Raw genomic sequence first — 26,163 nt, forward strand, 5'->3', positions numbered from 1 at the left:
GCATGTGACGCAGCCTAAGACGTGGCCGTGGTCGCGCTCGGGGGCGGGTCATGTGGCTGGTTAGAAGCAGACGAGGATGTCGCTTGCCCTTGCCCTTGGCAGCCTTGATGCCAGGGGACGCCGGGAAGACATCGTTGTGCTCGAACTCTCATCCTCGAACACATAATGGTTGAGGACCATTGGAGATGCGCCACTTTCGCTGCTTGTATAATCACCAAAGGTGCGCTTCGACGCCCTCTTCTTCGCCTCCGTCGATTCGGGCAGCATACCTCCAACGAATCTCCCTCAAGAGCGCCCAGGACTGGTAGTGCTTGAAGTCGCCGTACAATGACATGTACGATTGGATTGCTTTGTCGCGCACATCCGCGAGACTCTCGCCGCTGGCCTGCTCCCTCTCGCACTTATCGTACTCCCCCGCGAACAAATTGACCTGCTTCTTTATTTGGTTCCAGTGCTTGCGGAGCGGCTCCCGTTGGCGCTTGTAGGCGGTCGGCGGCTTGGACGCGTTGTATTTCTCGGCGATGCGCTCCCAATACGCAGTAATCTTCTGATTGTTGGCGAACACTGGATCCTCCGAAATATCAATCCAACATCTCGTAGAGACGATGGATTCTTCCAGCTAGTAGTTCGTCCTGCCCGGGGCGAACTCTTCATTCACCGTCGTAAGCGGCAACTTCTTTGCCTTGGGCCGCCTCTTCTTGGTCGCGGAGCCCGAGGTGTCGTTGGTGGCGGCGGCGGTGGAGGGAGCTGCAACGGCGGACGCGCGGTCGCGAGATGGGGCCGGTGTGTGGGTGGGAGAAGGCTCCATGTCGGACAGCCCGTACGAGTCCGTGCTGAAATCGGGATTGTACTGGGTGTTGGTGTCGAATGGCAGGTATTCATCGGGTTCTGTACCCAACCATCGTGCACCACCGAACATCGGACTATTCGGACTTGGGTAATCTCTGGGATTCATTTTATTTGAAATGTAGAAAATGTAGTGTGAATTTGAGAGTGAAAGAAGTGAAAAGTGAGAGGTATATATAGGTTTTGAAAATTGAATAAAATTAAATAAATAACCGAAAACGCGTGTGCATCGTCCGCCGCATCGTCCGCGATGCTACAGTGGCGGACGATGCGACAGATGATGGGACATCGTCCGCGCTTCGTCCGCAGACGATGGAGAAGCCATCGTGTGCGATGCCACAATGACGAACGATTGTGTATGACATTAGTGAGTTAATTGAGCTATTTCTCTTAACATTACAAAACATAAAACTCACATAACCCAAATTTGATAGGGCTGAACAAAAAATCTAATGGATTGACTTCATTAACTGAAACTTATCCTTAATACACTAGTCAAACTTTTTTACTTGCTTCTCAATTTGAAAATAAGGTTTTGGTGTTTGTGGCATATGTAGGTGTGGGTAAAAATAACGAAATACATATACATATCGAAAAGTTCGTATCAAAGTTTTGCATACCATGATTTTTGATATGGTATGATAGCTTCGTTACAGTCTCATATACCGCGATAGTCCGTCCCTGAAAAATATGAACTTTCTAATTTTCAAATAGTTTAACGTATACATTACCCTAAATATCATTTTATTTACACACATTATACCATTATAACTACACTATTAATGATGTGTAACTCACTTTCCATTAACACTATTTATACTATCTTTTAACTCTATTCAGTTTACCAATTGAAGTATATATTAAAACTCATGCCGAATCAAAAGTTCACACATTTCAGAGATGGAAAGATTAGTTTTTATTCATACCGAATTTTCAGCATTTCATACCATACATACCTGCGGTTGAAAACTAGTACTATAGACTACATTTAAAAAGCAGCCGAATACAGAAGCTCGATTGGTAGGCATGAAAACTATAAATCCATAAAAAAAAAACTTGTGAATCCTAGAAAGTATGGGCCGTTCCACTATTCACCTGTCGATAGATATGGATCTGCAAACTATATTTTGTGAGAATAGTAATTACGGAAGGTGATTATATCAAACTATTTGTTATCCTATATGTCTAAAAAAAATTACTCCCTCCGTCCCAAGGAAGATGACCCCTTTCTTGAGCGGCACGGGATTTTATGCAAATTTATTTTGTGTGTTGAGAGAGAGAGTAAGAATAAAAGGGTACTCCATTTCGTTACACGACACCGATCGTAGCATTAATCGATTGATAACAACAAAAATAAAAAATAGAAAACTAATATAGACAATAATTGAATTCAAAATTTTGATGGTGTTTTGGTGTAAATATTGAAAGAGTGAAAAAAGGGAGCAGATGAGATATTATATATAGAACACACATTCATACAAGGCCTGGGCTGTATTTCAATTTTCATCTCATCTCCCTTGTCGTCCTAGCTCACCTTCTCTATCCTCTCCTCTCCCTCACCTTCAAGCAGCGCAATCGTCTTTGGAGGTTGTATTTGATGCCGCAAAAGGGGGCGAAACAGTATTAGGAGGAACCCTACCTCAGACTAGCCGCCTCAACAATTAAAACCCTAGATCCATCAGATTAACATACATATACATATATTTTTTTCGTTGATTTTCGAATCGAAAAGATGGCGACTTCTGCGCCTCAATCTCAATCTCAATCTCAGCCTCCCTCCGCTGAGGAAGAACTGCTCAAGAGGAGCACCGATTGTGTTTACTTTCTTGCTTCGCCTTTAACTTGCAAAAAGGTCCTTTTTCCTTTCCCTGTTTTTTTCCTTTCTGCTATTTTTACAGTGTTTTCTATGTGTATTTTCCGCACTTCCTGTGATTTATTTGAATACGGACAAATTCGATTTTTGTTAATAATTCCACTGAGAATTAGATCTTCCTTGGGGAGGATTGTAATGTTTTTCCGTAGATTCTCGGAATTTATTGAAAGATTAGGGCCTTAATTTAGGATTTATTTTCAAATGTTGGTTAATTTCGGTTAGGATAGTGCTTGTAGTTTGGCCCTGGGAAAATGACGAATTTTGCATACATAAGTTTGATCTCTTTTTTCCTGCATTCATGTCTTTTTCTGTGCGTATCAGAATTTGATGTTATCATTAAAAGTGATGAACTCACAACGTGCTTGGGTTAAGGAAGGTATGGAGGAACGAATGACTAATTCACCTATGAAAATTGTAGATTATGTGTTGCTGTTTTGTTTCTTAGTTTCCTTTCTTGATTAGTGTGAGGAAGGAAGATGAATCATTATGTTGATATGAAGGATAAATTCATTGATTTCTAAGATACTACATTTGCCTTCCATTGGATAAGATTCTGCTGAGCTAGTAGATAAAAACCCATTTTAATCATAAAACCCTCCCTGCAACAATACATCCCTTTGCTGAAAATATTGTTATAGATTATGTTCTGTGTATGCTTGTTGATTGCTTTATATCTTGTAATTTTATCCTTGTGGGAGTTGGGTAAAATTTTGTAAAGATGTATATTATATTCGAAAGCAACTCCTTGCCCAGATTAATTCATGCCAGCCAATTTTTTGATTCTGTAGTCCAGGAATTTTTATCCTTCGTAGTGTTTCTCCTTAGAAAATTTCTTGATGCAATAATTAATTGGAATTTCTTTAATAGGATATGTACCTGTGTTCAGTTCTGAAACAACTGATTTCTTATTGGATTTCAGATTACATTTAAATTCAGTTTTGCGCATTCAAAGTGAGTGATGTGATAATGGCGTTTACCATGGACCAAAATTCCACATCAATGATTTTTATGTATTTGAATTCTTCCTGCAGGGAAGCGAATGTGAGTACCGCCATAGTGATGTTGCACGGATGAATCCAAGGGACTGTTGGTATTGGTTACATGGCAACTGCATGAATCCGAAGTGCGCGTTCCGTCATCCGGTTAGTCTTCTGATATGTGTCTCATATAAACATATTCCTTTTAGTGATAACTTTTCCTGGATGAGCCTGAACTTGATGTATCTAGTATTTTTGTTGATTGTGCTGCTTAATAAGATATCCTTTCTATCTCTGTACTTTTTTTTTCTTCAGCCTCTTGAAGGATTGCTGGGAACCCAAGGGCCTACATCTGCTGGACCCTCTGCACCTGTGCCTCAGGCTGTTACAGGGCCTGCATCACATGGCCAAAATGCCTTTTTCAACAAGCCATCTGCGGCATGCGTATTTTTTCAAAAAGGGCACTGTTTAAAAGGTGATTGGTGCCCATTTCTTCATGCGCCAACTGCCTCAAATACCAAAGCAATACCTGTTCCAGTAACAGGATCTTCTGTTGACTATGCAAATATAAGTAAGCCTTCCAGCGGAGTTGAGAAGCCTTTGCAACAGAAGGTTACACCTATAAATGTAGCCAAATCATTTATTGATGCTGCACGAGTAAAACCACTGCCTGCAGTGGAATCTACTGCTCCTAGATACGAATCTGCTGTAAGCAGGAAAGCTCCACAAACATCAGGGAGTAATGTATTCTCCGGGTACAGGACTGCTACTCCTGTATCTAATGGGCACCCAGGCAGCTGGTCTAATCGTGCTCAGCAATCTCACCTGCTCGATGAACCTGAAAGCATGTACAACAAGGATGCAGAAGAAGTTTCAAGGGAGCCTTCTCCTGGATTTGATGTTCTCGTAGACGATGAGGGAAGAGATTCTGAGTTCTATCCAGGTGAAGATAGATATGGGATGTCGAGAGAACATGAACATGGGAGTGAATATGAAATTAATCGCTCTGCTGACTACAGCCTGATTGCTGCTAAAGATGATGATATTTATCAGGGTCGTCATGGTTATGACTCACTTGAGCACCGTAAGGGACAGTATGCTTGGGAGCAGCACCGAGCTTCCTCTGAAAGGATGTCTGGTGGGTCTTATCATGAAAGGAGGCCATATGGTCGGCAAGAGAATCATGGTCAAGTTGATGAACATGATCTCAGGCACCGTCTAACAAAGCATAAGAAGCCTAATGGTTTAAGATCTGTCATTAATCATGAACATGCCCGCGACATGCATGTAAGAGAGAGAAGCTACTGGGGTTCACATAGGGAGGAGCAACGAAATACCTCGAGGGAGAATTCTCATGGAAGTCGCCTTCGAGGGAGAATACGACTTCCTGAAAGATCGTCTTCTCCAAACAACAGGGATATGATTAGGACTACTGATCGTATCTCCTCACAACCAGGAAGAATCCGTGACAGAATAAAAGGAAGGCCAGAAGAAGCTTCCAATGGTGGTGCAAAGAACTATCCAGGTCCAGACTCAAGAAGAGACTTTGTAGGTGAGAATAACGGTGATTTTGCTAAGCCAAAAAGCCTAGCAGAACTGAAGAACCAGAAAAATGCTGATTCTAGTAGACAGGACGAGACCGGTCAACAATCACTTGGCAAGAGAAAAAATGTGAGTGATTGGCACCAACATAGTGAAAATGATCTTTCATTTGAAGGACCTAAGCCACTACAAGAGATTCTAAAGCGGAAGAAACGCGAAACAAATGGAACTATTGTGGGTATGAATTCATCAGGCACTGAGGGTGTCACAGGGGAGAAAGTCCAGGAAGAAAGAGAGGGTGCAACAGAGGTGCCCAGTACTCAAGTTCAAACGATGGAGGCAGGAGAGGGTAAGCCAGAAGCTGAAGATGGTGAACTTGGTGAGGATCCGGAACCTGAACCCTATGAGCAGAAAGACGGGGAGTCCGATTATGAACAAATGGGCGGGGAGGATTACGCGATGTATGAGGATGGTGAGAATGGAGATGCTGTAGAGGAATACGTTGATGAAGAAGAAGACGATGATGAGTTTGCAAAAAAGATGGGCGTTATGTACTCCTGAAATCCGAGTCTCTTGACGCAGCCTTTTGTCTTGAGAAGTGGCAAGTTTATAATAGACTCTCCTAATTTTGATTTCAGAAGTAGAGTAGTGCCGAATGTACCATTAGAAACCTCCTTTTATTGTGGAGTATTAAACCTCTGGCTGGATCTTTTCTTTTTCCCTTTTTGTAGTTCCTCTATTTACCAGTTAAATTTCTCAGAGTTTATGAAGATGAATAATAGTTGTTGGCATCATGCCTTTTTCTCCCATATTTCTTCTTAGAGTGTCAGTGGTGGCCCTCTTGGGAATGACCAAGCCACCATTTCTTGGGCATGCCCAACCAAGTTGGCCCTACCCTTTGAAAATTTGGCCACTACAGTAGTGGCCTTTCGGGCCACCAATTAAAATTATTTTCTAACATTTTTTGTTAAATTTTAATTTTAGCTATAATGAAAATTATTTGCTTATAATAATTAAAACACATAGTGCATAATTAATATCAAAAAAATTATAACAAAATTTTTGCTGTATTATTTTAAAAGGGAAAATTATACAACGAAAATTTTCGATACAACACTAACAACACAGGGAACCCATATCATGCTGCGTCCCCTCTATGGTTCCAGACCTCTTCAACCAAATCAGCCTGAATCAAGTATTCATTACTGCGTGGTACACCCATCTGCAGGGGATGGGTTGCAATATCGTGACTTGTGCTAGCACGATCTTCCGGTGCCCAGCGCTCTGCAGCAAAGCCTTCATCATCTATTATCATATTGTGCAATATGATACACGCAGTCATGATGTCTGCGACATTATTTTCGTGCCATAGTCGAACCGGGCACCGTATAATGGCGCTTGGCGGACTCCAAAAGCCCGCTCAACATCCTTCCTAGCACCCTCTTATTTTTTTTGCAAAATAGGTCTGCTTCGGCCCAACTGGTTGTTGGATCGTCTTGACAAACACGGTCCAGCGAGGGTATATTCCATCGGCCAAATAGTATGCCATGCTGTACTGCGTGCCATTGGCTACGAATCTGACTTGCGGATCCTCACCTCGGGACTCATCATTGAAGAGATGCGACGATTGTAGAACGTTGATGTCGTTGTTCGACCCAGCGACACCAAAATACACATGCCAGATTCGCAAGCGGTAGTCAGCAACGGCTTCAAGGATCATCGTGGGATGTCGCCCTTTGAAACCAGAAGTGAACTGCCCCTTCCAAGCCACCGGGCAGTTCCTCCACTCCAGTGCATGCAATCGATGTTGCCCAACATCCCGAAAAATGATGCACAGTCCCGTGCATATTTGTCAGTCTCTGGCATTCATCGGCCGTTGGTTTCCATAGGTACTCCCCTTTGAAGATTTATTTGATACCCTTGCAAAACTGTTCTTAGCGTCTTAAGGGCAGCTGTTTCGCCCATCTGTAGATATTCGTCGAACATGTCAGCAGGCCCGACATAAGCAAGCTGCCTAATTGCCACGGTGCACTCATGATATGCCGACAATCTGGGTCGACCAGTGGCATCATGACGCAAGGTGAAGCACATGTACCGCTGAGACAAACACGTCGCAATATGGATGAAGAGTCGTTGCGACATTTTGAATCGCTGACGAAAAATCTCTGGCGGATAACGGGGGTTATCGCCGAAGTAGTCTTCCATCAACTGCTGGTCGGCCCCGGCATGGTCACGATATCGCTGATGATAGATCGGCCGAGGGACGACCGCTGCCACCGCATCCTCCTCGTCGGCTTCAGCTTGCACTATTGCAACTAGTTCATCGAACTCCTGATCGATCGTTCGTTGAAAACTTTCATCGTCGGAATCCATGTTTTGAAAATAAATTGAAATCAATTGGAAAGAGTGGAGCTTGGTTTGTGGTAAAAAAAATGGAGAAAAAATGATGAACATATATAAAATTTTGAAAAAAAAATAAAAATAAAAATTCGGAGGCCCAAGGGCCGCGGCTCTCAGCCCCTGCAGTGGCGAGCCGCGCCTCGCGTCCAAGGGCCTCGGCCTGGCCGAGAGCTCGGCTCTCTCTCGTCCACCCCCTGGGCCGTCTCCTTCTCTCGCTTCGGTAGTGGGGGGCCGCGCCTGGGCCGACTCCGGGCCAAGGGCCGCGGCCCTCCCACTGTGGACACTCTTACTTAAAGGATCTCTGTGGGAGTATGTTTTTTTTTAAGCCAAAATTTTCAGTTCTAGTTGTGGTTGTGTATAATTGGGAACTACAGTTTGATGTCAAGACCGCATTCTTGCACGGAGGAGATTTGGACGAGAGTGGTGCAAGGCTCATGAATAGTGTTGAACAATGTTTTGAGCAAGGGTAACATTGCTAATGCTCTCAATTTTCTCAACGTAGCTAATTATCTGGAGATGCATGAGCTGATGTTGTTGTACAATAACTTTGTACAAAGAAGCTTGATAAACACCATGGCTAACAAATATACTTACTATAAAATGAAAAGAATTATTATTATTAATTTATTTCATTTATTATTATTATTAGAATTATTATTATTCTGCTAGCAAATTAGCCTCTTCCAAAACAACCACAAACATTCTGTTGTGTACATATATTTACTGGCTGCACAAATAGTTGTGCATTTACCAAAACAGATAGTACAAAGACCAAAATGACGTGGAGTAGTATATTATATCTTGACCACCTCAAGAACATGTCTTGTCAAATATGAATAAAATTGGTCTCTCAAAGAATACTTTCCTAGAAAACCTTATATTATATGTAGAGTAATTAATAATAATTGCATTCGGTAAAGAAAGCTTGAGGCTAAACTCAATAACAAATGAACCAATATAATCAATTGTATTCAACTCGGCTAACAAACACATACACAGAGGGCAAAAGAACAGAGATGACGGATTATGCACTTCTAATTTCAAAAGTACATTTTCCACTTTGACGATTCGAAAGCAAAGAGAGAAATTTTGTAAACTGCGAGTGAGGGGGTTGGATATGGACACAACTTTAAATGATTGATCATCACATTTCTGCTCCAAATTCATCGTATCGCAACCCCTCATATCCAACCATGTCCAGCACTTGGCTTTGTCACCTGATAGGATGATACTGTGTGATCCCACGTTTCGGAGGCAGCTTTCTTAATATGAAGAGCACCAGTGCTGACGGCAATATCTCCACCAGCTGCAAAACCATTTCTTAACCACATCACCCCTTCTACAACACGATCACAATCACAGAACTAAGTAGCATAAGAAGTACTAGTAATTAACAAGAGAGCACATCCACACACTATGATTCAGTCAAACTGGTTTCCTTGAGCATTCAATATATATTCAAGTATCTAAGACTTTCTGGATGAGAAAATAAATCTGAAGATTACATTTCTGTATTTAGACGTAGTACTGCTCAAGTACAACAAGCTTCATTATTTTAAGGAAGATTAATTTTTCATTTTACATATAGTCTTTAGTCCACCAAAATACAAGTGTGTTGTTACTTTAAGGTGCAAGTGCGGGGAAATTGATAAAACAATATTCAAACAACTCTTAAGATAAGGTCTCTATACCAAATTTGTAGTACAATATAGCAGGAAAAATTTCTCAACACCAACCATCTACACCAAAAGAGCCCAGATATAAAGAAACCGAGATAAATCAGATATAATGACAGTTTCACTTATTTTGTTTCAGTTAGGGTATGAGGAGCATGAATGACAAATCAGTAGCAATTCTCAAAATAAAAAGCATCTGAATCCTACCAGATAGTAGATAAAATTCAAGATAGGATGATCCAGAAGATCCAGATCAGCAGCTGGGTCAAATGCATCGAAGCACATCTGTAGGATGTGTCACAATGGAAGAAACAAAGTCAGGAAGCAAACACTGGAATATTTGAGTCAAATCTAAGACTACAATACTATATATAAAGAATATGAACATTTAATATGAAGATTAAAGCACCCAAAACAAGTACACTAACATGTGCATACGTATAGAAGGGTGTATAGCAGATATGAGGGACAATATAGAGTTATTCTATTAAGCATCCTAGAGCACAAGAATATCACAGCCCTCTGTCCAGAGACATCAGCCACACCATTTAAGACCAGAATTTAAGGTAACTTCTAAAATGGGAAAGACATTTGGCTATTTCCAAATATATTATTACTTTGTGAAATACAACTCTCTGTACTATGTGATCTACATGCATCTGTAAAGCATAAGTAGAATTTCGGGGACAACAAGCCATTTTTATCTATCTTGGTGATTTCCGTTGAACTTATTTGGGGTTAATTGCCGGAAATAACACAATGCTTCTGAACTTGAAATTTATCATACCTTTAGTTAACTACCTAGATGGGGTTGAGTTCAGGAATGATTTGCAAATCAAATTTCTTTGAAACGGCTTTATTATCAATTTCAGAATATCTTACATAACCCTCAAAATAAAAACGGAGTTATCTTCATGACCAATAAACAATTTACCGAATGAACTAATAAGGATTTTCAAAGTCAAAATGACTAGAAGTCTAGAACACAAACCAAAGTATATCATTTCACAAGTTGGACTAAACACAAAACAAGCAAATAGCAATCTGAATCTAAAGAGTAGGATAGGACTTACCATAATGCATCGAACCAGAAAACACACAAAACAAATTGTGGTTACATAGCCAACCTGGGTGAGCAAGAGAGAGGAGTAAGGGAGAATTAGAACATGGACAACCAAATAAGAAAACCCCACAAGAAAAAGAAACTTAAAAATCTCCTAAATAAATCAACCACCACCAGTCCATACTCCACACCATACCTCCTGTAGTTTCTTGCGGCGTCCTTTTGACTCCACGGGGAATCGTTGTAGCATTAAGAATAACCTTCACAAAGAAGACATCAGGTTCAGGTTCAACATGAATCCACAAAATATTACTACAAGTAGAAGAAACTATATGAACATTTTTCATAACCCAAAACTAACCGCACATGAATGAAATACAAATTAGGTTCAAAATAAACTTTGTAAACCAGATTCCGGGGAGAAAATATGCAGACAACATTTGAGAATTTTATAAAACGACTCTGCACTACAATTATAGAATCTTGCAAAGTTATACCGACCAATTTTATCGCAGGCACTAGCGTCAACAGGTTGACACTATAAATCATACCCTCCCCCCTCTTACAGTTTAGACAAGGTTGTCATTAGTTCAAGTAGTTAAGGGGTTAAAATTATTGCATAAGTCTGACTATAGTACAAATCAATTGTCTAAGGGAGGAAAATATACCTTCCACCATAGAGAAGAAACCCCAGGGCAGCAAATAAAGAAATACCTGCACATTTCAGGTTCCTCAAACAAAATGAAAAAAAAAAAAAACTTATGCATGTAGACAAGATTAATGTAATGAACCTGCAAAGAACATCTTGGATAAAACTACCACTACATGTACAGGCTTCCACCATAGAGCCAACCATAGGATCATCTGCAACAAATTACAAGAGAGGTCATTTGAGAAAATATGTTCTTTATGAAATGCATGAATTTGAAACAGCCAGCACCCTACCGATTTACTAAGGTCTAAGATAGCTTATATTTTAGGTGTTGCAACTTGCAAACACAATCAATATCTTTTAATCGAAATCCATCGTCATAGCACAGGGTGTACATCAAGGGAGAATGACTTCCCACAAGAGTAGAAACTGGAATTTGCCAATCTTTCAGAATATAATGGTTCTATAAATAAAGAAATTGTATAAAAAATTTGCACCCAAAGAGTGATATCATTGTCTAAGAGAAAATAGTATAAATGCATTCAAGAAATGTGGTTTTAGATAGGTCATAGGTGGAACATAAACAAGAGCAGGTTCAGTACACTCACTACAACAACTCACAAACAAAGAACCTTTATGATTACTCGAATAAATTCCTCTCCAGAACAGATCTAATTAATGAACTTCATCTGATCTAGGCGTTCATTTCTAAAGCAGCCCATTCTAAAAATCAAAGAACCCTGTCACATGACAATGCATCTTTGTATAGAAGTATAGAATAATACATTTAATGAACTTAAAAATGATCACATGATCCTATCATCTACCTCACACGAGATTAAAAATGGGCAAGATTGTTCACCTGAATGAAATAAACAACACCATTCACTGTGTAAAAGGTGGGCCTCAGACCGTCCGTAGATACAGCACGAGCCTGCCATATTTTGAAAGTAAATATTTTGCCAAAATAGGATATCACAGTCAAAGAAAGAAAATCATAATGAAAGGATCTAGGTTGAACCTGATAGTATATTTCTGCCCAGAACAGTACAAGCAGCGCATACGTCGTGAAAAACGCAAGACTTGGCAAATCAAGCAACACATGATGTGTAATCTTCCCAACAAAACAAATCAATCAGAACATCTTATATTATTACTCCAACATTAAAGAGATAAAAGAAGGGAATACAATCGATACCTCCGGATCCAACTTCTGAACGTCCCGACGAAATACAAACACTAGGCAGCGAACTAACAAACAACAAAACTTAATAATTATTTACATGACAAGGAACTAAGAAACTATAAAAGAACATTCGGCAGGTGAGGTAAAAATTGCATCTGAAACAGGAAGTTCAAACTAAATGCACATGATACACACCTCCATTGACTAAGAAATTTAGAAAATGGAATACTTTCTGAGTCGTCCAACCATACTCGGGTACTCTCAACTGTATCCTAACCAGTTGCACCTAGTACAAGGAAATGCAAATAACAAAATCAATTCAATTAACTGCCAACAAGATATTTCTTCATAAGCTAGCAAACTTGGAAGATTCTACAAATATAATTAAAAAAACAATGACATCGAATGAGAAGTATTCCCACGAGGACAAATTCCAATATAATGAAAAGTATACCATAAAGATCAAAAATTTAACTTCGACAAGGAAGAGTTGGATTTATGGGTAAAAAAATCATTCCGCACTATTTATTTGAATTTATCCTGGAAAAGCCAAAGCTTGATAAAAATTAACGTCGATGCAAAACAAAATCAAATCAAATCAAAAGGGCGTGAATAGTTACAAGAGCAACAATGGCGACGATCCCATAAAGCGCAGCGAGAACATGGAAAATACGGTCTTGCCAAGCGGCAGAGTGATTGACTATGTCCCACCAATTCGTGGCGGCCTTGAGGTGGAGCGCCACGACGGCCTCCTCCGCCGAAAGGCCAAAAAGCCCCGCCACCATATCAGCAGGCCGGCCAATCAGAGAATTAGGATTGAGAAAAATTGGTCCAAAAAAAAACCAGAAATTGGGGGTTAATTGGAAATGCGGTGAGGGAAGGAAGGGCGGAGAAGAAAGTATATGCGATGCGTAAACACGTGGATGCGTGTTGGATTTACAATTTACAATTACAAGGGAAGGAGAGAATGGATTGTGTTTTGCCAATCAAAACCAAATAAATCTCGAGACTTCGATCACCCTTCCTTCCTACCGCTTGCCTCTATTTAAATTATGTAAACTTCGAAATTTCTAAATTTTTCCAATATAACTAGTAGTATATAAATCAATCAAATTAAAATTAATATATATTTCAATCTGCATATAATAAATCATGAGAAAATAATACGCGTGATAAGATTCTTTCCATTAATATTTTTTATCTAAATAATTCAGTTTAGAATTTTTTATTCCATAAACAATTTCGATCAATAATTTTTTATGTTATGAATAGCTCCAATTTAGAATTTTGACAATCTAATTTCTCGAATTAATGATAAATTTTACGAGTATGAAATAGTGTACTGTATATATATTGCGCATAGAATTACACAGCTAAGCAAACAATAAATAAATAAATAATGCTAGTACTAAAATTTATGTTTTTATATTTTTTGTATTTTATCTTCGAGTATTTCAGAAATTAAAAAAGGAACATATTGAGTTAGCTTCAATTTGGGGATACATATTTCGTATCGTTGTTAATAGGTTTTCTCTAGCTTAACTAACACAACGGCAATGGCGGTTGATGATGATTGTTCTGCGGGATTGGGTACGACTAGGGCTTCGCATCTGCGCACTTCTGCTTCCACCCCCATAGATTCCTCAAATATTGGCTTTCAGGTCTGAAATTACCTCTGTTTCCTCTTCTCCCTTACCAAATACTACTCCTACTTTTCTTACTTCCAATTTTACTTTCGTCTGATTTGATTCAGTTGTATGTGTTTTATTTTTATTCGTTGTAGTTTTTCCTCACATGAATTTTTTGGCTATTTCAGTTGTTAAAGAAGCAAGGATGGAAAGAAGGAACTGGTCTTGGTGTTTCCGAACAGGTTTGTGTTTCTAAATTCTAATCACTATCTATCCAGTGTTTTTCTTTATGTCATATTTTTATGATCCACTAAAGTTAATGTTTTGTTATTGATGGATTTGAGTTCCCAAAATTTGTGAGGAAACAGAAAAGTACTCTTTTTTAGGGATTCTGATGCTTGTGAGATCTTATGTGCAAAACAGAGATAATTTTGGAAATTTGGAAACTGCAATTAGTTTGAAAAGTCATACTACTAAATGTTAAGCAGCGTTTTTATGTGGCATATATTGCAGTCATGGGTAGTTTGTCTTCCATGGTCATCAAAGAATGTAACACTTTGGCCCTGCTATTCGAAACCATTTTGCATTGCACATGTAGTTTTAAGATATTATACCTCTTTGCTAGTGTACTTGGTGTTGATAGACGTCCTTAATTAACACAGGGCAGGCTGGAGCCAATAGCAACTGCTGTCAAGAAAAACAAAAGAGGTGTGGGAGCAGAAGAGGCAAAAGTTCAAATCAAGAAATCAAAAGTTAAGAAGGATAAGGATGATCCGGAAGTAAGTAATGAATTTCTGTTTGGAAGATCAATTGATTTTTTTGGTGTACTTTCAGCTACATGGTACTCCTGTTTAACTGTTGTAGCACGTGTATGTTATTTTTCGTTAGGTTATGTTTTGTGCGGTACGATCATATACTATTCAAACTGCAGCAGGTTGATGAAATGGAAGAAACTTTCAAGTTGCTAGAATATTTGTTCAGTAGAATTGCAAATCTATTTAGATTTGTATGCGAAAATTCGTAATAATTGTTGACGAAACCTTACTTCAGGGTTTCAATTGTCAAAATAAATGAGAGCTTAGAAGTGACTGAACTGAAGTATCCTTTGAAACTTAAATGATAATGACATAGATAAAACCTTTAATCAACAACTAATAATTTTGATACTGGACATAATCACAAAGAACAGTGTTAATGAGATGAATAATGCTATAGAACTTGTTTTGAAGACGTTAGAATATACCTAACAATCTTGAAAAGGGTTTTTTCTCAAGCTTTCGGAGATGTCTTTATGAGCAGTATAGAACTACCAGAAAATTGTATCATATTGTGAAAACACTTCAATTATTTGGATTCCTTATTCCCTAAATGCATCAGGACAACCAACAACTAGGAGTACTAGAGCTAGGGAGAGTTGAATAAGGATGGATTTGTGATTGTTGTATTGTGGGACAGTCAGTTTCCACATATTTGCATGGCATCAGCATTATGTAATAGTTGATTGACTGTGTGATCATTGAATCTGCATGTTGTAGTCTCTGATTTATCTACTACGACAAAATATCAATGTAAAAACTCTAGGTAATGCCTAATAGTGAAAGGTCCTGATATGCAAAATATTAAGTTGCTTGGCATAAGCAGATGCAATGGAACCAGAATCAAGTTCAAATGATAAAACCTGGCAAATGTATAATGGTGTTTTTCCAAAATGTTTATTTAAGGAAGTACTCCGTATAATTTTGATCTTTGGAGTCCATCATGGTGTTTGCTACGGTAGTTGAGAACTTGTGATCATTGCTTGCATTCACTAGGATTAGTAAATATCCCTATTCTCTAACCAGTTCATCTTTTCAGTCACCTAAGATTAAAGTAAGAGGCGCCTCAAAGAAGATAAGGAAGGTTCAAGAGTTTGAAAAGAAGATGCAAGAAAAGGAATTTGATCGGGATTTCTTCAGGATGTTCTGGCCAGATAACGTCTGAACATTTGTTTGTCTCAGGAGTCAGGAAATTGATCTGGAAAAGGTACTTCAGGAATCCATGATATTGGCATTTCTGTTCTGTCCAATGACAGTCGTGAAAGTGCTATTATGAGTTATGGTTTAGCAGCAGGCCTTCATTGTTATCTGAAGCTTTCCTTCCAATCGAAAGTTATTTCTTTTACCGTGTAACTGGCTCTCACCGCAGTTCTCACATAATGTAAAATGAGTGAGAAAATTGGTTCATTATTTTTTCCAGGTAATTCTGAAAATCAGTGTAGAGTTGGCGTATGTCCTCTCCTTTACTAGTAAATGTTATGCAGTGGCTTTTTTGTGGACAGCTCATGAAGGAAAAATAGTGTATATGTATATTGCAAAAAAAGAGGTAACAATGGGGAACACTAATTCTTCATTTGTCGAGTCTGTAGAAATTAATTATGAATACATTTTAACTTCAATTTTTGTTGTGACACAATACTTGTGCTAGATGGTTTTATAGATATCATAGATTGTCATTTTGGACCTAAATTCATATCCAGGGATATAATTTTAATACTGTCATCGGTGTTTGATACAGTTTGGACTCTAATCTTGATCCATATGAAAAGACTTAACTACTTATTTTTAAGCATAATTTAAAGGTGTAAGATACACAAACTTTAATAACTGAAGCGATTGGTTGATTAACTGATTCGATCCTCCAGATGATTTAAGGTTTGGTTTCTATACTCAATGATTGATTATTAACCGATTGGTTAGTATAAGAACCTATAACCGATCAAATATTATAAGAACCGAGTAACTAAAACTCATACACAACTCATTGTGTACTAAAACTCATACACAACTCATTGTGTATGAGTTGATTAAAAAAAATCGCTCTTATTCGTGGGGTATCTATTTGTAAGATTATACTTGTACGTAAAAATTTAAAATGAAAATTAAGTTTTGAAATATAGAAATAAAAATAAATTTTAGAACCGAAAATTGACGAACCCGAAAGTGAAATTAAATTAAAAATCTCTGAATGGATTTTCGATCTCATGACAACCGAAAATATTCTATACAGTTATCCGAGAACCAATGAACCGAATTACAGTCCTACTTAAAATGGGCAAAAATGTGGAAGTCATAGACCCCAAGGACCAGTTGAAAAAAATACAGACTATAAATCTATCCTATTATTTCCAAGCGCTCGAAGCCCACTGTCTGCTTCATGGCCGCACCTTCGAGAGAGAGAATCAACGAGGACGGCGTCCGAAAAGCCACGAACGCCCTCCTCAAGTGGAAGAAGAAGTCACTCCTCTCACATTCCCACGACGGAAACGCCGCTAACGAAGAAGAGGCCGACGATTTCATCTACCTCTCCGTAACCCTAAAAAAAGTCCCGCCGCGAAACCTCTCCGCCGCTCCCCACCAAATCCTCCTCCGCCGCTCGCTCCTTTCACAAGACTACACCGCCTCGAACATCTGCCTCATCGTCGACGGGAAGAGAATCACCGCCGAATCGGCGCAGAAGATTCTGCTCGCCAAGGGCATCCCCTTCGTAAAAAAGGTGTTCAAGCTGGGGAAATTGAAATCCGATTACGATTCCTTCGAATCGAAGAAGAAACTCTTCGATTCGTTCGACTTGTTTCTGGCTGACAAAAGCGTGGAGGCGGTGCTGCCGAAGGTGCTGGGGAGGGTGTTTTATAAGAAGAGGAAGAAGATTCCTGTGGCGGTGGATTTGAGGGGCGATTGGAAGGAGGAGTTGGAGAGGGCGTGCAGGTCGAGTTTGTGGTGCTTGAGCGGCGGGACTTGCAGCTCGGTGCGAGTGGGGAGATTGGGGGAGATGGAGAGTGGGGAGATTGTGGAGAATGTGTTGGATGCTGTTGATGGTGTGGTTGGTATTCTTCCGAGAAAATGGGGTGGGATTAGGTGTTTGCATTTGAAGTTATCGGATTCATTGGCATTGCCTATTTATGAGGATGAGGTCTCAGTCTCTGATGGGAAATTGGGATCTTCTTTGGTGAAGAGGAAATAGTTTGGTGATTTTATTCAGTTGCAAGTTTTGGCCAAGATTAGTCTCTGATTGATGAGTAAGTTAGTTGCATATGTTTACCAGTTTTGAACTTTTGTTGGCTTTGATGAATGGCGATTCTTGTTTGTTCTTGTCAAAGTTTGATTTTGTGGCTGGTTGACATAATTAATACTATGAATTGATGTTGGAGGAAAGATTGTGTCTTGATTTGAATTCTGGGATTATAAATTCTTGAAACATGAGAGGTAATTGGGACTAGGGTTGCTGTTGAAGAAAATCTAGGAAAGAGTGCTCTTGAACATGTAGAAGCTGATATGTTTGATTTAAGGTCAAATTGCAAATTCCACATCATAATTTTGACATTTTTCTCATTTATTTGTGTGAGGATGCTATTCTGCATGACTTGAGGCTGAAATCTGTTAATTTTTTGCAACAAAAATCATTGCTTTTAGTATGACAAACTAATTCAATGAAATTGGAGATAGATTGAAAGTATACCCTCGATATAATTGGTATCGTTTGAACTAATCTTGTTTGAATCAGACTAAATCAATGAAACTGGAGAAATTCTGATCAGTTTATAAAAACTCAACAATCATTAAAAAAAAATTTACTCTTACCATTGTACTTAGTACTTATCATCTTAATTTCTTGTATTTTTTTAAATGATTTCAGGCGATGCTCATCATATAACCTTCAAACTAGAACTGTCGATGGACTAGAGAAAATGACAACTTTGATATAGTCAAATATACATGGGATAAACGATGTAGAGGCAACAAAATTATCTATATACTTGATCGAGGATAATCAAAACACAAATACTTATGAGCAAACAAGCTGCAGCAAAACAGTCGTATAAAGAGAGGGTTTGGTCAAAATAAGCTTTCAAGCTTGGACATAAGGTAAAGGTAATCTACCTCCTCAGGGTAGATCTTTGTCTGAGCCATCTCGCTTGGATCCGCCACTCTCCTTCATCCTGACCTCCTTCAAGAATTCGTCAAGACCAAAAGGATCTTGTTCCTTGTCAAACTCAACAGGCCCGTCTCTAGGGCCAGACCGCTCGGATGTACCAGTGAACGCCCTGTCAACCTTGATGCATATTATCTTATCAAGCTGTTCATCAGCACCACCATACATCTCATCATCGCGGTCTTTCTTAGGCTTGAACAGAGTAGTCAAAGCAGATTGAGCAGTAAACAGGCCCTTGTCGTAGATGTTGTAGGCGTCATCCGTGCCAGAACCAAAACCCGAATCCATCCCTTTCTCCTGGTTGAAGAGCCTCTGATCATACATAACTTCACCCCCTTTTGCACCAGTGTTGGCCATCCCAAGAGCCACTTTCTCAGTGATATCACGGTCTCTATCCCGGCTTATCTTCCCCTTCTTCCTCGCGCCACCATCTTTCGCCTCCAGTCTTCTTTCCCTCACTCTCTCTCTTTGCCGTGTCAATCTTTCCTCTTTCTTATCTTCTGTTTCCTTGGGGCCATCTCTATCCCTTTCACACACCACAATCATATCACCATCATCAGCAGAAGCTACTCCACTTTTCTTAATTCTAGCCTTCTGTGCCAACATCCGTAGTTCCATAACTTTCTTCTCCTTTTCCTTCATCACCATCTCCTTTTGAACCTTTGAACGCGCTGCAACAGCCTCTCTAGCTTTCTGTTCTCCAACATACAGAGCCTCGGATAACTTAGCATGATTATCACTAATCCGAACCTCCTGCAGCCCACTGCCATCAGCAGCCATCCGTTTGTCGAGAGGAATCACATAACCTTTAGAATTCTTCCAGTTAGATATGCAAGGTGGGATTTTCCACTCCTGTTGGTCCTTCACAGTCACGGGCCGAGGGGGGGAATGCATGACGGGGACTGGTGGAGAACCCGAACCTCTCGGAATTCTCTTGTGCTTGAACTTGGGAGGCGCCAAAGGATCTACCGCCATTCCCAACACGCGAATGATTCTCCCATTAGCACAAGCCGACTGCTGAGACGGCTTATACCTGATGAACTTAGATTCCGCAGCATTCAACCTAACATTCACAATCTGCTCTAATGCAGCATTGGTTTGCTGTGTTGTCTCATCAATCTCCCTCTGCTTCTCATCAAGATCCATGCCATCCTCTTTCGCAACATCCTTGGCAAAGACTGGAACAAGATCCGAGTGCTGAGAATACACAATCTTCTTCGCATTCTCATCCTGACTCAACGAATTTGCATAATCAATCCTCCCAATCCCAAATAGATACTGCGCGTAGTGAATCTCAGGAAAAGCCCCTCCATCCCCAAAATCCACAGGCTTCGACGGCTTAAACCCTGCCCGTTTCATATAAGGAGGCACTGAATTAGCCGAATTATTGAACTCCACCATAATTTATGATCAAGGTTCGATTCGATTCGATCAACGATAAACAAATGGAGTAGAAATTTTTCGAACGATCAAATCAATCGCAAATTGAAAAAAAAAACTACTCAAAATCGCGGAGAGGAGAAACAAGTTTGGACTTTGGAAGCGTAATGAATTATAATACATTGCGTCTCAATTTATAACCCACCATAATTTACAATTCCCGTAAGGAAAGAAAGGATCGAATATGGAAATATATCAATACAGTATATTTTTTCCCTTTACATGCTTAGTTTCCATATGTAACTTTAATAAACAATGAACTACTGGTGTATCTTGATCTCTTACTTTTCCACATAAACGATATTTGATCTTTATTTTCTATCAGTTTTGATACATATTAATCACATTTTTAGTACCTAATATAATTTTACTCTAAACAAATACTACATATTTCCATTTGTGTCATAAATAATATTTTTAGCATAAACAAAACTAGTACTCCCTCCGTCCCAAGGTATTAGACCAACTTTCTTTTTTGGGATGTCCCAACATATTAGACTCATTTCCTTTTTTAGCAAAAAGCATCTATCTTATTTTATTCTCCACCTACTTTTTTCTCTCTTCTATCCCCTACTTTTTCCCTCTCTCATACTTTACTCTCTCCACTTTAACAATTTAAATATCAATTCCTTAAATCATGTGCCCAAAAGAAGTGAGTCTAATACTCCGGGACGGAGGGAGTACCAAAAGTGATATTATAATATTATAATATTTCACTCATTCTCCTCACTCTTTATACTATTATTATTAATCAATATTCATATTATTATTTTAATATTATAAATTAATAGTTAATTTATTTTTTAATATAATTCAAATATAATTACAGTTATAATTGTATTTAATTATTATAATATAATACACTACTAGCAGTAATTAATAAATAATTATAGTATAATTATTTAAATTATGAATCATATAATATAATAATAATAATAATAATTATTATTATTATTATTATTTTATATTAAATTAATAACTAAATAGTCTTGATAAAAATTTAAAATTGTGAATTGTATTCATAATGTCATAAAGAGTTGAATATTTTTGGTTAGGTGTTTCAACCCTAAAATGAGTATTAAATAATTTAATAAAAAATATTCAATTGATTTAATTACTTTAAATAATTAATTCAATAAGGCGTTTTGTTCTTGATTTATGTTGTGAATGCAATTAGATGTATGTATAAAACATTAAAAATAAAGTAGAGAAAGGAAAAAAGAGGAAACATAAACTAAGGAGAAAAAAGAAATGAAGATAAAATACTAAAAAGAAAGATAAAAATGAAAAAAAAAGAAAGAAGAAAAAACTAAAGAAGAAAAAAAGAAATAAGAGGGGAAGAAAAAAAATCACATCTTTGGTACTATTTAAATTGAAATTTTCAAAAATATCCTCCATAACAAAAAAATCACATATTTGGTACCTAAGGTTATTTTGGTCATGGGTTACCAAAAACAATATAAAATAAAAATTAGATATCATCTATGTGCGAAAGTGAAAGATCATGTACCAATTATGTAGTTCACTCTTTAATAAAAGGTAAAGAAATGGATTATGGAATATAGATCTTACTTCTATTTATTAATTTTAGGCAAAACACATCCTTAAGACTTTAGATTGTTTATTTTAATAGATCTTTATATAATTTTTTCGTTTTAATAAGTCCTTGCACTTTTATATTCGATACATTTCAATCCTTATTTAACAGAACTGTTAACATTTCCGTTATAATATAACACATCATATATTAATTATTTAAATATATTCCACCTAATATCCTAATTAGAAAATATCAACATAACATAAATATATATAAAAAGGCAAAAGCAAAAACAAAAGTAATACTATCATTTGAACCAAATAGTATTAAATTAATTAATATTCAAACTTTAATTAAATAACCTATGCATATATCACTCTTCTTTAATGAGTTCCAACTCTTACAATCAAACAACAAATTTCTTCGTCTTATTGCGCCAGTTTAGGTTTTATTTATAATTTTTTGTTTGTCTTTTTTTATAGTTATGTTATGTTGATATTTCCTAACTAGGATATATCTAAATAATGAATATATGACGTGTTACTTTATAATGAAAAAGGTTAACGGTTTCGTTAAATAAGGATTGGAATATATCGAATATAAAAGTAGAACGACTTACTAAAATGAAAAAATTGTACTAGGATTTATTGAAATAAACAATCAAAATACAAGGAACTAATAAGGATGTGTTTTGCCTTAATTTTATAACAAAATACCAATAGGAGAAGCTAGTGGTATATGAAATTCATTTAAAATAGTAAAAATAAAAATAAAATAGTTATTTATAGATAAACGAAAAAGAAAATATGATATAATTATATGTAGACGGGCCTGTTATATCTCACATTCTCATTTTGAAATATCCCTTTCACTTTACTTTTGTTATTTTATATAATAAACCTCAAAATAGAATGTTTTGTTCAAATTTTTTTAGTACTAAGTTAATATATTAAAATATGACATGTTATATCGAAGCCAATTTCTTTTATTTTTCTTAAAATTTATATCGAAGCATTATGTGACATGTTATAAAGTATGGAGAAAGTATAAATTAATCATATATACTACGTCCATAAGGGGAGTAATCAATTGCTAACTAGTAATTAGCAATTGCAAACTAAGACTAAATCTTAGCCATTAGATTTGCAGATCTAGTGGTTGAAATAATGCCACATGGATTATATTTTTAATTAAAAAAATTAATAAATAAAATTAGAGGGTATTAATGTCAATTCCCTCTCATTAAAATCATCTTAAAACTTTAAATTTACGTAACTATCTCGATTTAAATTATTTTTCGCAAAAAATATAGCAAATTAAAGATAATTTTATAAGGATTCCAACGAGATCTCAATTGCATATGTTCCGACGACGTTCGGATGATGAAATTTGATATTTTTTATTTTAGTTTTCGTAAATGTTGATAACCAGATTTTTATCAACAAATACATCAAAAAATCTCAATAAAACCATTAAAAACTATTAATGAATATGTGTTGATATTTTCTTGTACTAGTGTTGATATTCTTATGTCATATTGTTGATATTTGTAATACACTATGTTGATATAAAAAAAAACTCACGAAAATTATCATATGATAACATAATGAAGATATTACCATTTTGTTGATATTTTGTCTACTATTTATTGAGATTCGTAAGAATTAATCTCATCCACTCATTTTAAAATCTAAGGGTGTAGATTTGGCCTTGATTTTGGATTAGGGTGCTATAAGCATTAGAATATGACCCTCGTGCATAATAACTAGAAAAATACATATTAATAACTAGGGGAGTGATCAATTGCTAACTAATTAGCCATCCCAAACTAAGACTAAATCTTAACCATTAGATTAGAAGATCTAGTGGTTGAAATAATGTCACATGGATTATATTTTTAATTAAGAAAATTAATAAATAAAATTAGAGGATATTAATGTCAATTCCCTCTCATTAAAATTATCTTAAAACTTTAAATTTATGTAACTCTCTCGATTTAAATTATTTTTTCGCAAAAAATATATCAAATTAAAGATAATTTTATAAGGATTCCAACGAGATCTCAATTGCATATGTTCCGACGACGTTCGGATGATGAAATTTGATATTTTTTTATTTTAGTTTTCGTAAATGTTGATAACCAGATTTTTATCAACAAATACATCAAAAAATCTCAATAAAACCATGTAAAAATCTCAATAAATATGTGTTGATATTTTCTTGTATAAGTGTTGATATTCTTATGTCATATTGTTGATATTTGTAATACACTATGTTGATATAAATTTTTTTTTACGAAATTTATCATATGATAACATAATGACGATATTACCCTTTTGTTGATATTTCGTCTACTATTTATTGAGATTCGTAATATTTTAATCTCATCCACTCACTTTAAAATCTAAGGGTGGAGATTTGATCTTGATTTTAGATTAGGGTGATATAAGCATTAGAATATGACCCCTAATAACTATATTAAAATACTAAAGAAATGTCAGTACACTATTTTTCTGTATTTAAATCTGCATGCTAGAGAAAATCCGATTAGATCAGCCTAAAATTAATTATAAGAAGTTGCAATTCCAAAATTCTACTCCATATATATTTAATTTGTTTCCGTGATATTGCGAATTGAGCTAAAAATTATAATACTCCTATTCTTCGCGAAAGTTAAATTTCTTAAATTTCCGGCCAAACTACTCCTCTATTTCCTCGGCTGTAGACTCTCCATCCGTTGACCGTATCCGAGCCATTATGGAAGTGCTCCAAGTCTGGATGTAACCCTCCTCCAGATCTTGGTGGATTTCTGGATACATTCATGTTAAATTGTGTCACATATACATCATATTAGACTAGTATTTAATTGTCAAGAGAGGAAAAAAATTTAAACTATGGTAAAATATAGTCATGGACAGTTCGACTCATTACTCAACTAGACAACAAAGCAACTTAAGAAACGGATACATGAGGCCTAGATTAAGATTACGCAGAGAAAGCAAAAGAAGCAAGTAAAGAGCAACGATCAACCAACATAAATAAATACCTAGATGCAGCATCCAGTTTGTTTAAAACTTCCTTGTTAATATTCTCCACTAGCTTCCACAGATTCTTGAACTGCGAACCATAATTGCTCCCGGCATCCTCTTGGACATATTCACCAGCACTACAAACCGATATACTAGTGAGTCGAAAAACCCTTTATATGTAAGCAAAGATAATACTATCAAAGTTCTTAAACTTATTCAACTTACTCCAATTCAACATGCAGAGGCTCGGAGCCTCCTTCCTTGAGAACATCAACGATCAATTTATCATTCATCACAAGGCACTTCACGAGCACCTTTTTTGAACCCTTCGAGTATACGGAGGCATACTTATGTTCGACATCGTTCCAACCATCCATCCCAACTTCATCTGACAAATTGAACATATTAAATTTGGAGAAATAGCATTCCAAACCCTAAAATAGTGAAATTAGTGTAAATTACCTTCGCAGGATACGGAAAGAGCGTCGTCGATGAAAGCAGGAGGACCGGTGGCGTGGAGGACGTATCCGGTGGCAACAAAGGACGAGTGGACGGTGTACGCTGCCTTATCAAAGGCGGTGCGGAATTGAGGCCGCGCCGCCCGTATCACTGCCAAAATCGACTGCTCAGTAGCCATATTGTAGATTTTGGGTGTTGTAGCAAAATACTTCCTCTACTCTCTTTCTTCTTCTTCAAGTCTTTACAAATTTTAAAAGAAATCAATACTAATATAATGAGATAGAAAGAGGGCGTGGCGGCGAGGAAGGCTCCGGTTGAGAGAGAGAGAGAGAGAAAGAGGGAGACGGCGAGAGATTTGGAAGAAGGCGGGAGGCAGGGAATTTTAATCTAAGATCACTAAGAGGGAAAGCTATATATAATAGGTATACCATGTATTAATTTTTACTTGTTAAAAAGTATATCTTTTTAAAAATAACATATTCCATAAAAAAAGGTATATTTTAAGGTAAATTATTTTTAAAAATAAAATAATAGTACAAAAGAAGACAAATATGATAGTTATAAGATTTTATCTTTTTAAAATGAGAAAAGATATAATATTTTCTCAAATACCTTTCTATTGGAGAATAATTTTTCATGGAAAAAAAAAGTAAATATGATAATTATATTATTACTTTACTTCTCTCCTTCCATATGCTCTAATAAGGAAACAAAATATTTGCATATGCTCTAATAAGGAAACAAAATATATGTATGTATGTATATATTTTCACATTCCATAGTTCTCATAATTACGATATCTTCCAAAAGTAAATTTCCTAAACTGAAGCCAAAAGATTATATATCGATTATGACTTAAACTATTGATAATTACAACAAAATAT

The 26,163-nt window shown here is 36.9% G+C and overlaps 6 protein-coding genes across 7 annotated transcripts; 3 read left to right on the forward strand and 3 right to left on the reverse strand.

Annotated features, from left to right (window-relative positions):
- Positions 1-2,324: 2,324 nt before the first annotated feature.
- On the forward strand, positions 2,325-6,047 carry LOC125222226 (zinc finger CCCH domain-containing protein 17-like). Its single transcript, XM_048124730.1, has 3 exons — positions 2,325-2,698; positions 3,751-3,861; positions 4,012-6,047. Exons 1-3 carry the CDS (start codon positions 2,579-2,581, stop codon positions 5,797-5,799), a joined length of 2,019 nt encoding a protein of 672 aa, XP_047980687.1. The 5' UTR covers positions 2,325-2,578; the 3' UTR covers positions 5,800-6,047.
- A 2,506-nt stretch (positions 6,048-8,553) lies between these two features.
- LOC125223023 (protein TOM THREE HOMOLOG 1-like) lies at positions 8,554-13,242 on the reverse strand. The gene is made up of 11 exons (XM_048125972.1): positions 12,836-13,242; positions 12,411-12,501; positions 12,228-12,280; positions 12,051-12,143; positions 11,892-11,963; positions 11,169-11,241; positions 11,046-11,091; positions 10,574-10,637; positions 10,388-10,441; positions 9,522-9,599; positions 8,554-8,944 (listed from the first exon to the last, which is right to left on the reverse strand). Exons 1-11 carry the CDS (start codon positions 12,998-13,000, stop codon positions 8,852-8,854), a joined length of 882 nt encoding a protein of 293 aa, XP_047981929.1. The 5' UTR covers positions 13,001-13,242; the 3' UTR covers positions 8,554-8,851.
- A 456-nt stretch (positions 13,243-13,698) lies between these two features.
- On the forward strand, positions 13,699-16,294 carry LOC125218977 (G patch domain-containing protein 11). 2 transcript variants are annotated; one of them, XM_048120810.1, is made up of 5 exons: positions 13,699-13,876; positions 14,032-14,085; positions 14,506-14,622; positions 15,698-15,865; positions 16,079-16,294. In XM_048120810.1, exons 1-4 carry the CDS (start codon positions 13,772-13,774, stop codon positions 15,821-15,823), a joined length of 402 nt encoding a protein of 133 aa, XP_047976767.1. In that variant the 5' UTR covers positions 13,699-13,771; the 3' UTR covers positions 15,824-15,865; positions 16,079-16,294. The 2 variants fall into 2 exon arrangements, with proteins under 2 accessions (XP_047976767.1, XP_047976766.1); XM_048120809.1 differs by having other exon boundaries at positions 13,700-13,876; positions 15,698-16,294.
- A 693-nt stretch (positions 16,295-16,987) lies between these two features.
- On the forward strand, positions 16,988-17,877 carry LOC125218104 (ribosomal L1 domain-containing protein 1-like). Its single transcript, XM_048119700.1, has one exon. It carries the CDS (start codon positions 17,036-17,038, stop codon positions 17,840-17,842), a length of 807 nt encoding a protein of 268 aa, XP_047975657.1. The 5' UTR covers positions 16,988-17,035; the 3' UTR covers positions 17,843-17,877.
- Positions 17,878-18,520: 643 nt separating this feature from the next.
- Positions 18,521-20,212, reverse strand: LOC125220231 (SNW/SKI-interacting protein A-like). The gene has a single exon (XM_048122393.1). The coding sequence runs from the start codon at positions 20,210-20,212 to the stop codon at positions 18,764-18,766; it is 1,449 nt and encodes a 482-aa protein (XP_047978350.1). The 3' UTR covers positions 18,521-18,763.
- Positions 20,213-24,473: 4,261 nt separating this feature from the next.
- LOC125220232 (probable proteasome inhibitor) lies at positions 24,474-25,457 on the reverse strand. Its single transcript, XM_048122394.1, has 4 exons — positions 25,283-25,457; positions 25,046-25,208; positions 24,838-24,957; positions 24,474-24,600 (listed from the first exon to the last, which is right to left on the reverse strand). Exons 1-4 carry the CDS (start codon positions 25,455-25,457, stop codon positions 24,474-24,476), a joined length of 585 nt encoding a protein of 194 aa, XP_047978351.1.
- Between the last annotated feature and the right edge of the window lie 706 nt (positions 25,458-26,163).

The sequence above is a fragment of the Salvia hispanica genome, chromosome 4 (assembly GCF_023119035.1).
Source record: "Salvia hispanica cultivar TCC Black 2014 chromosome 4, UniMelb_Shisp_WGS_1.0, whole genome shotgun sequence".
Lineage (NCBI taxonomy): Eukaryota > Viridiplantae > Streptophyta > Magnoliopsida > Lamiales > Lamiaceae > Salvia > Salvia hispanica.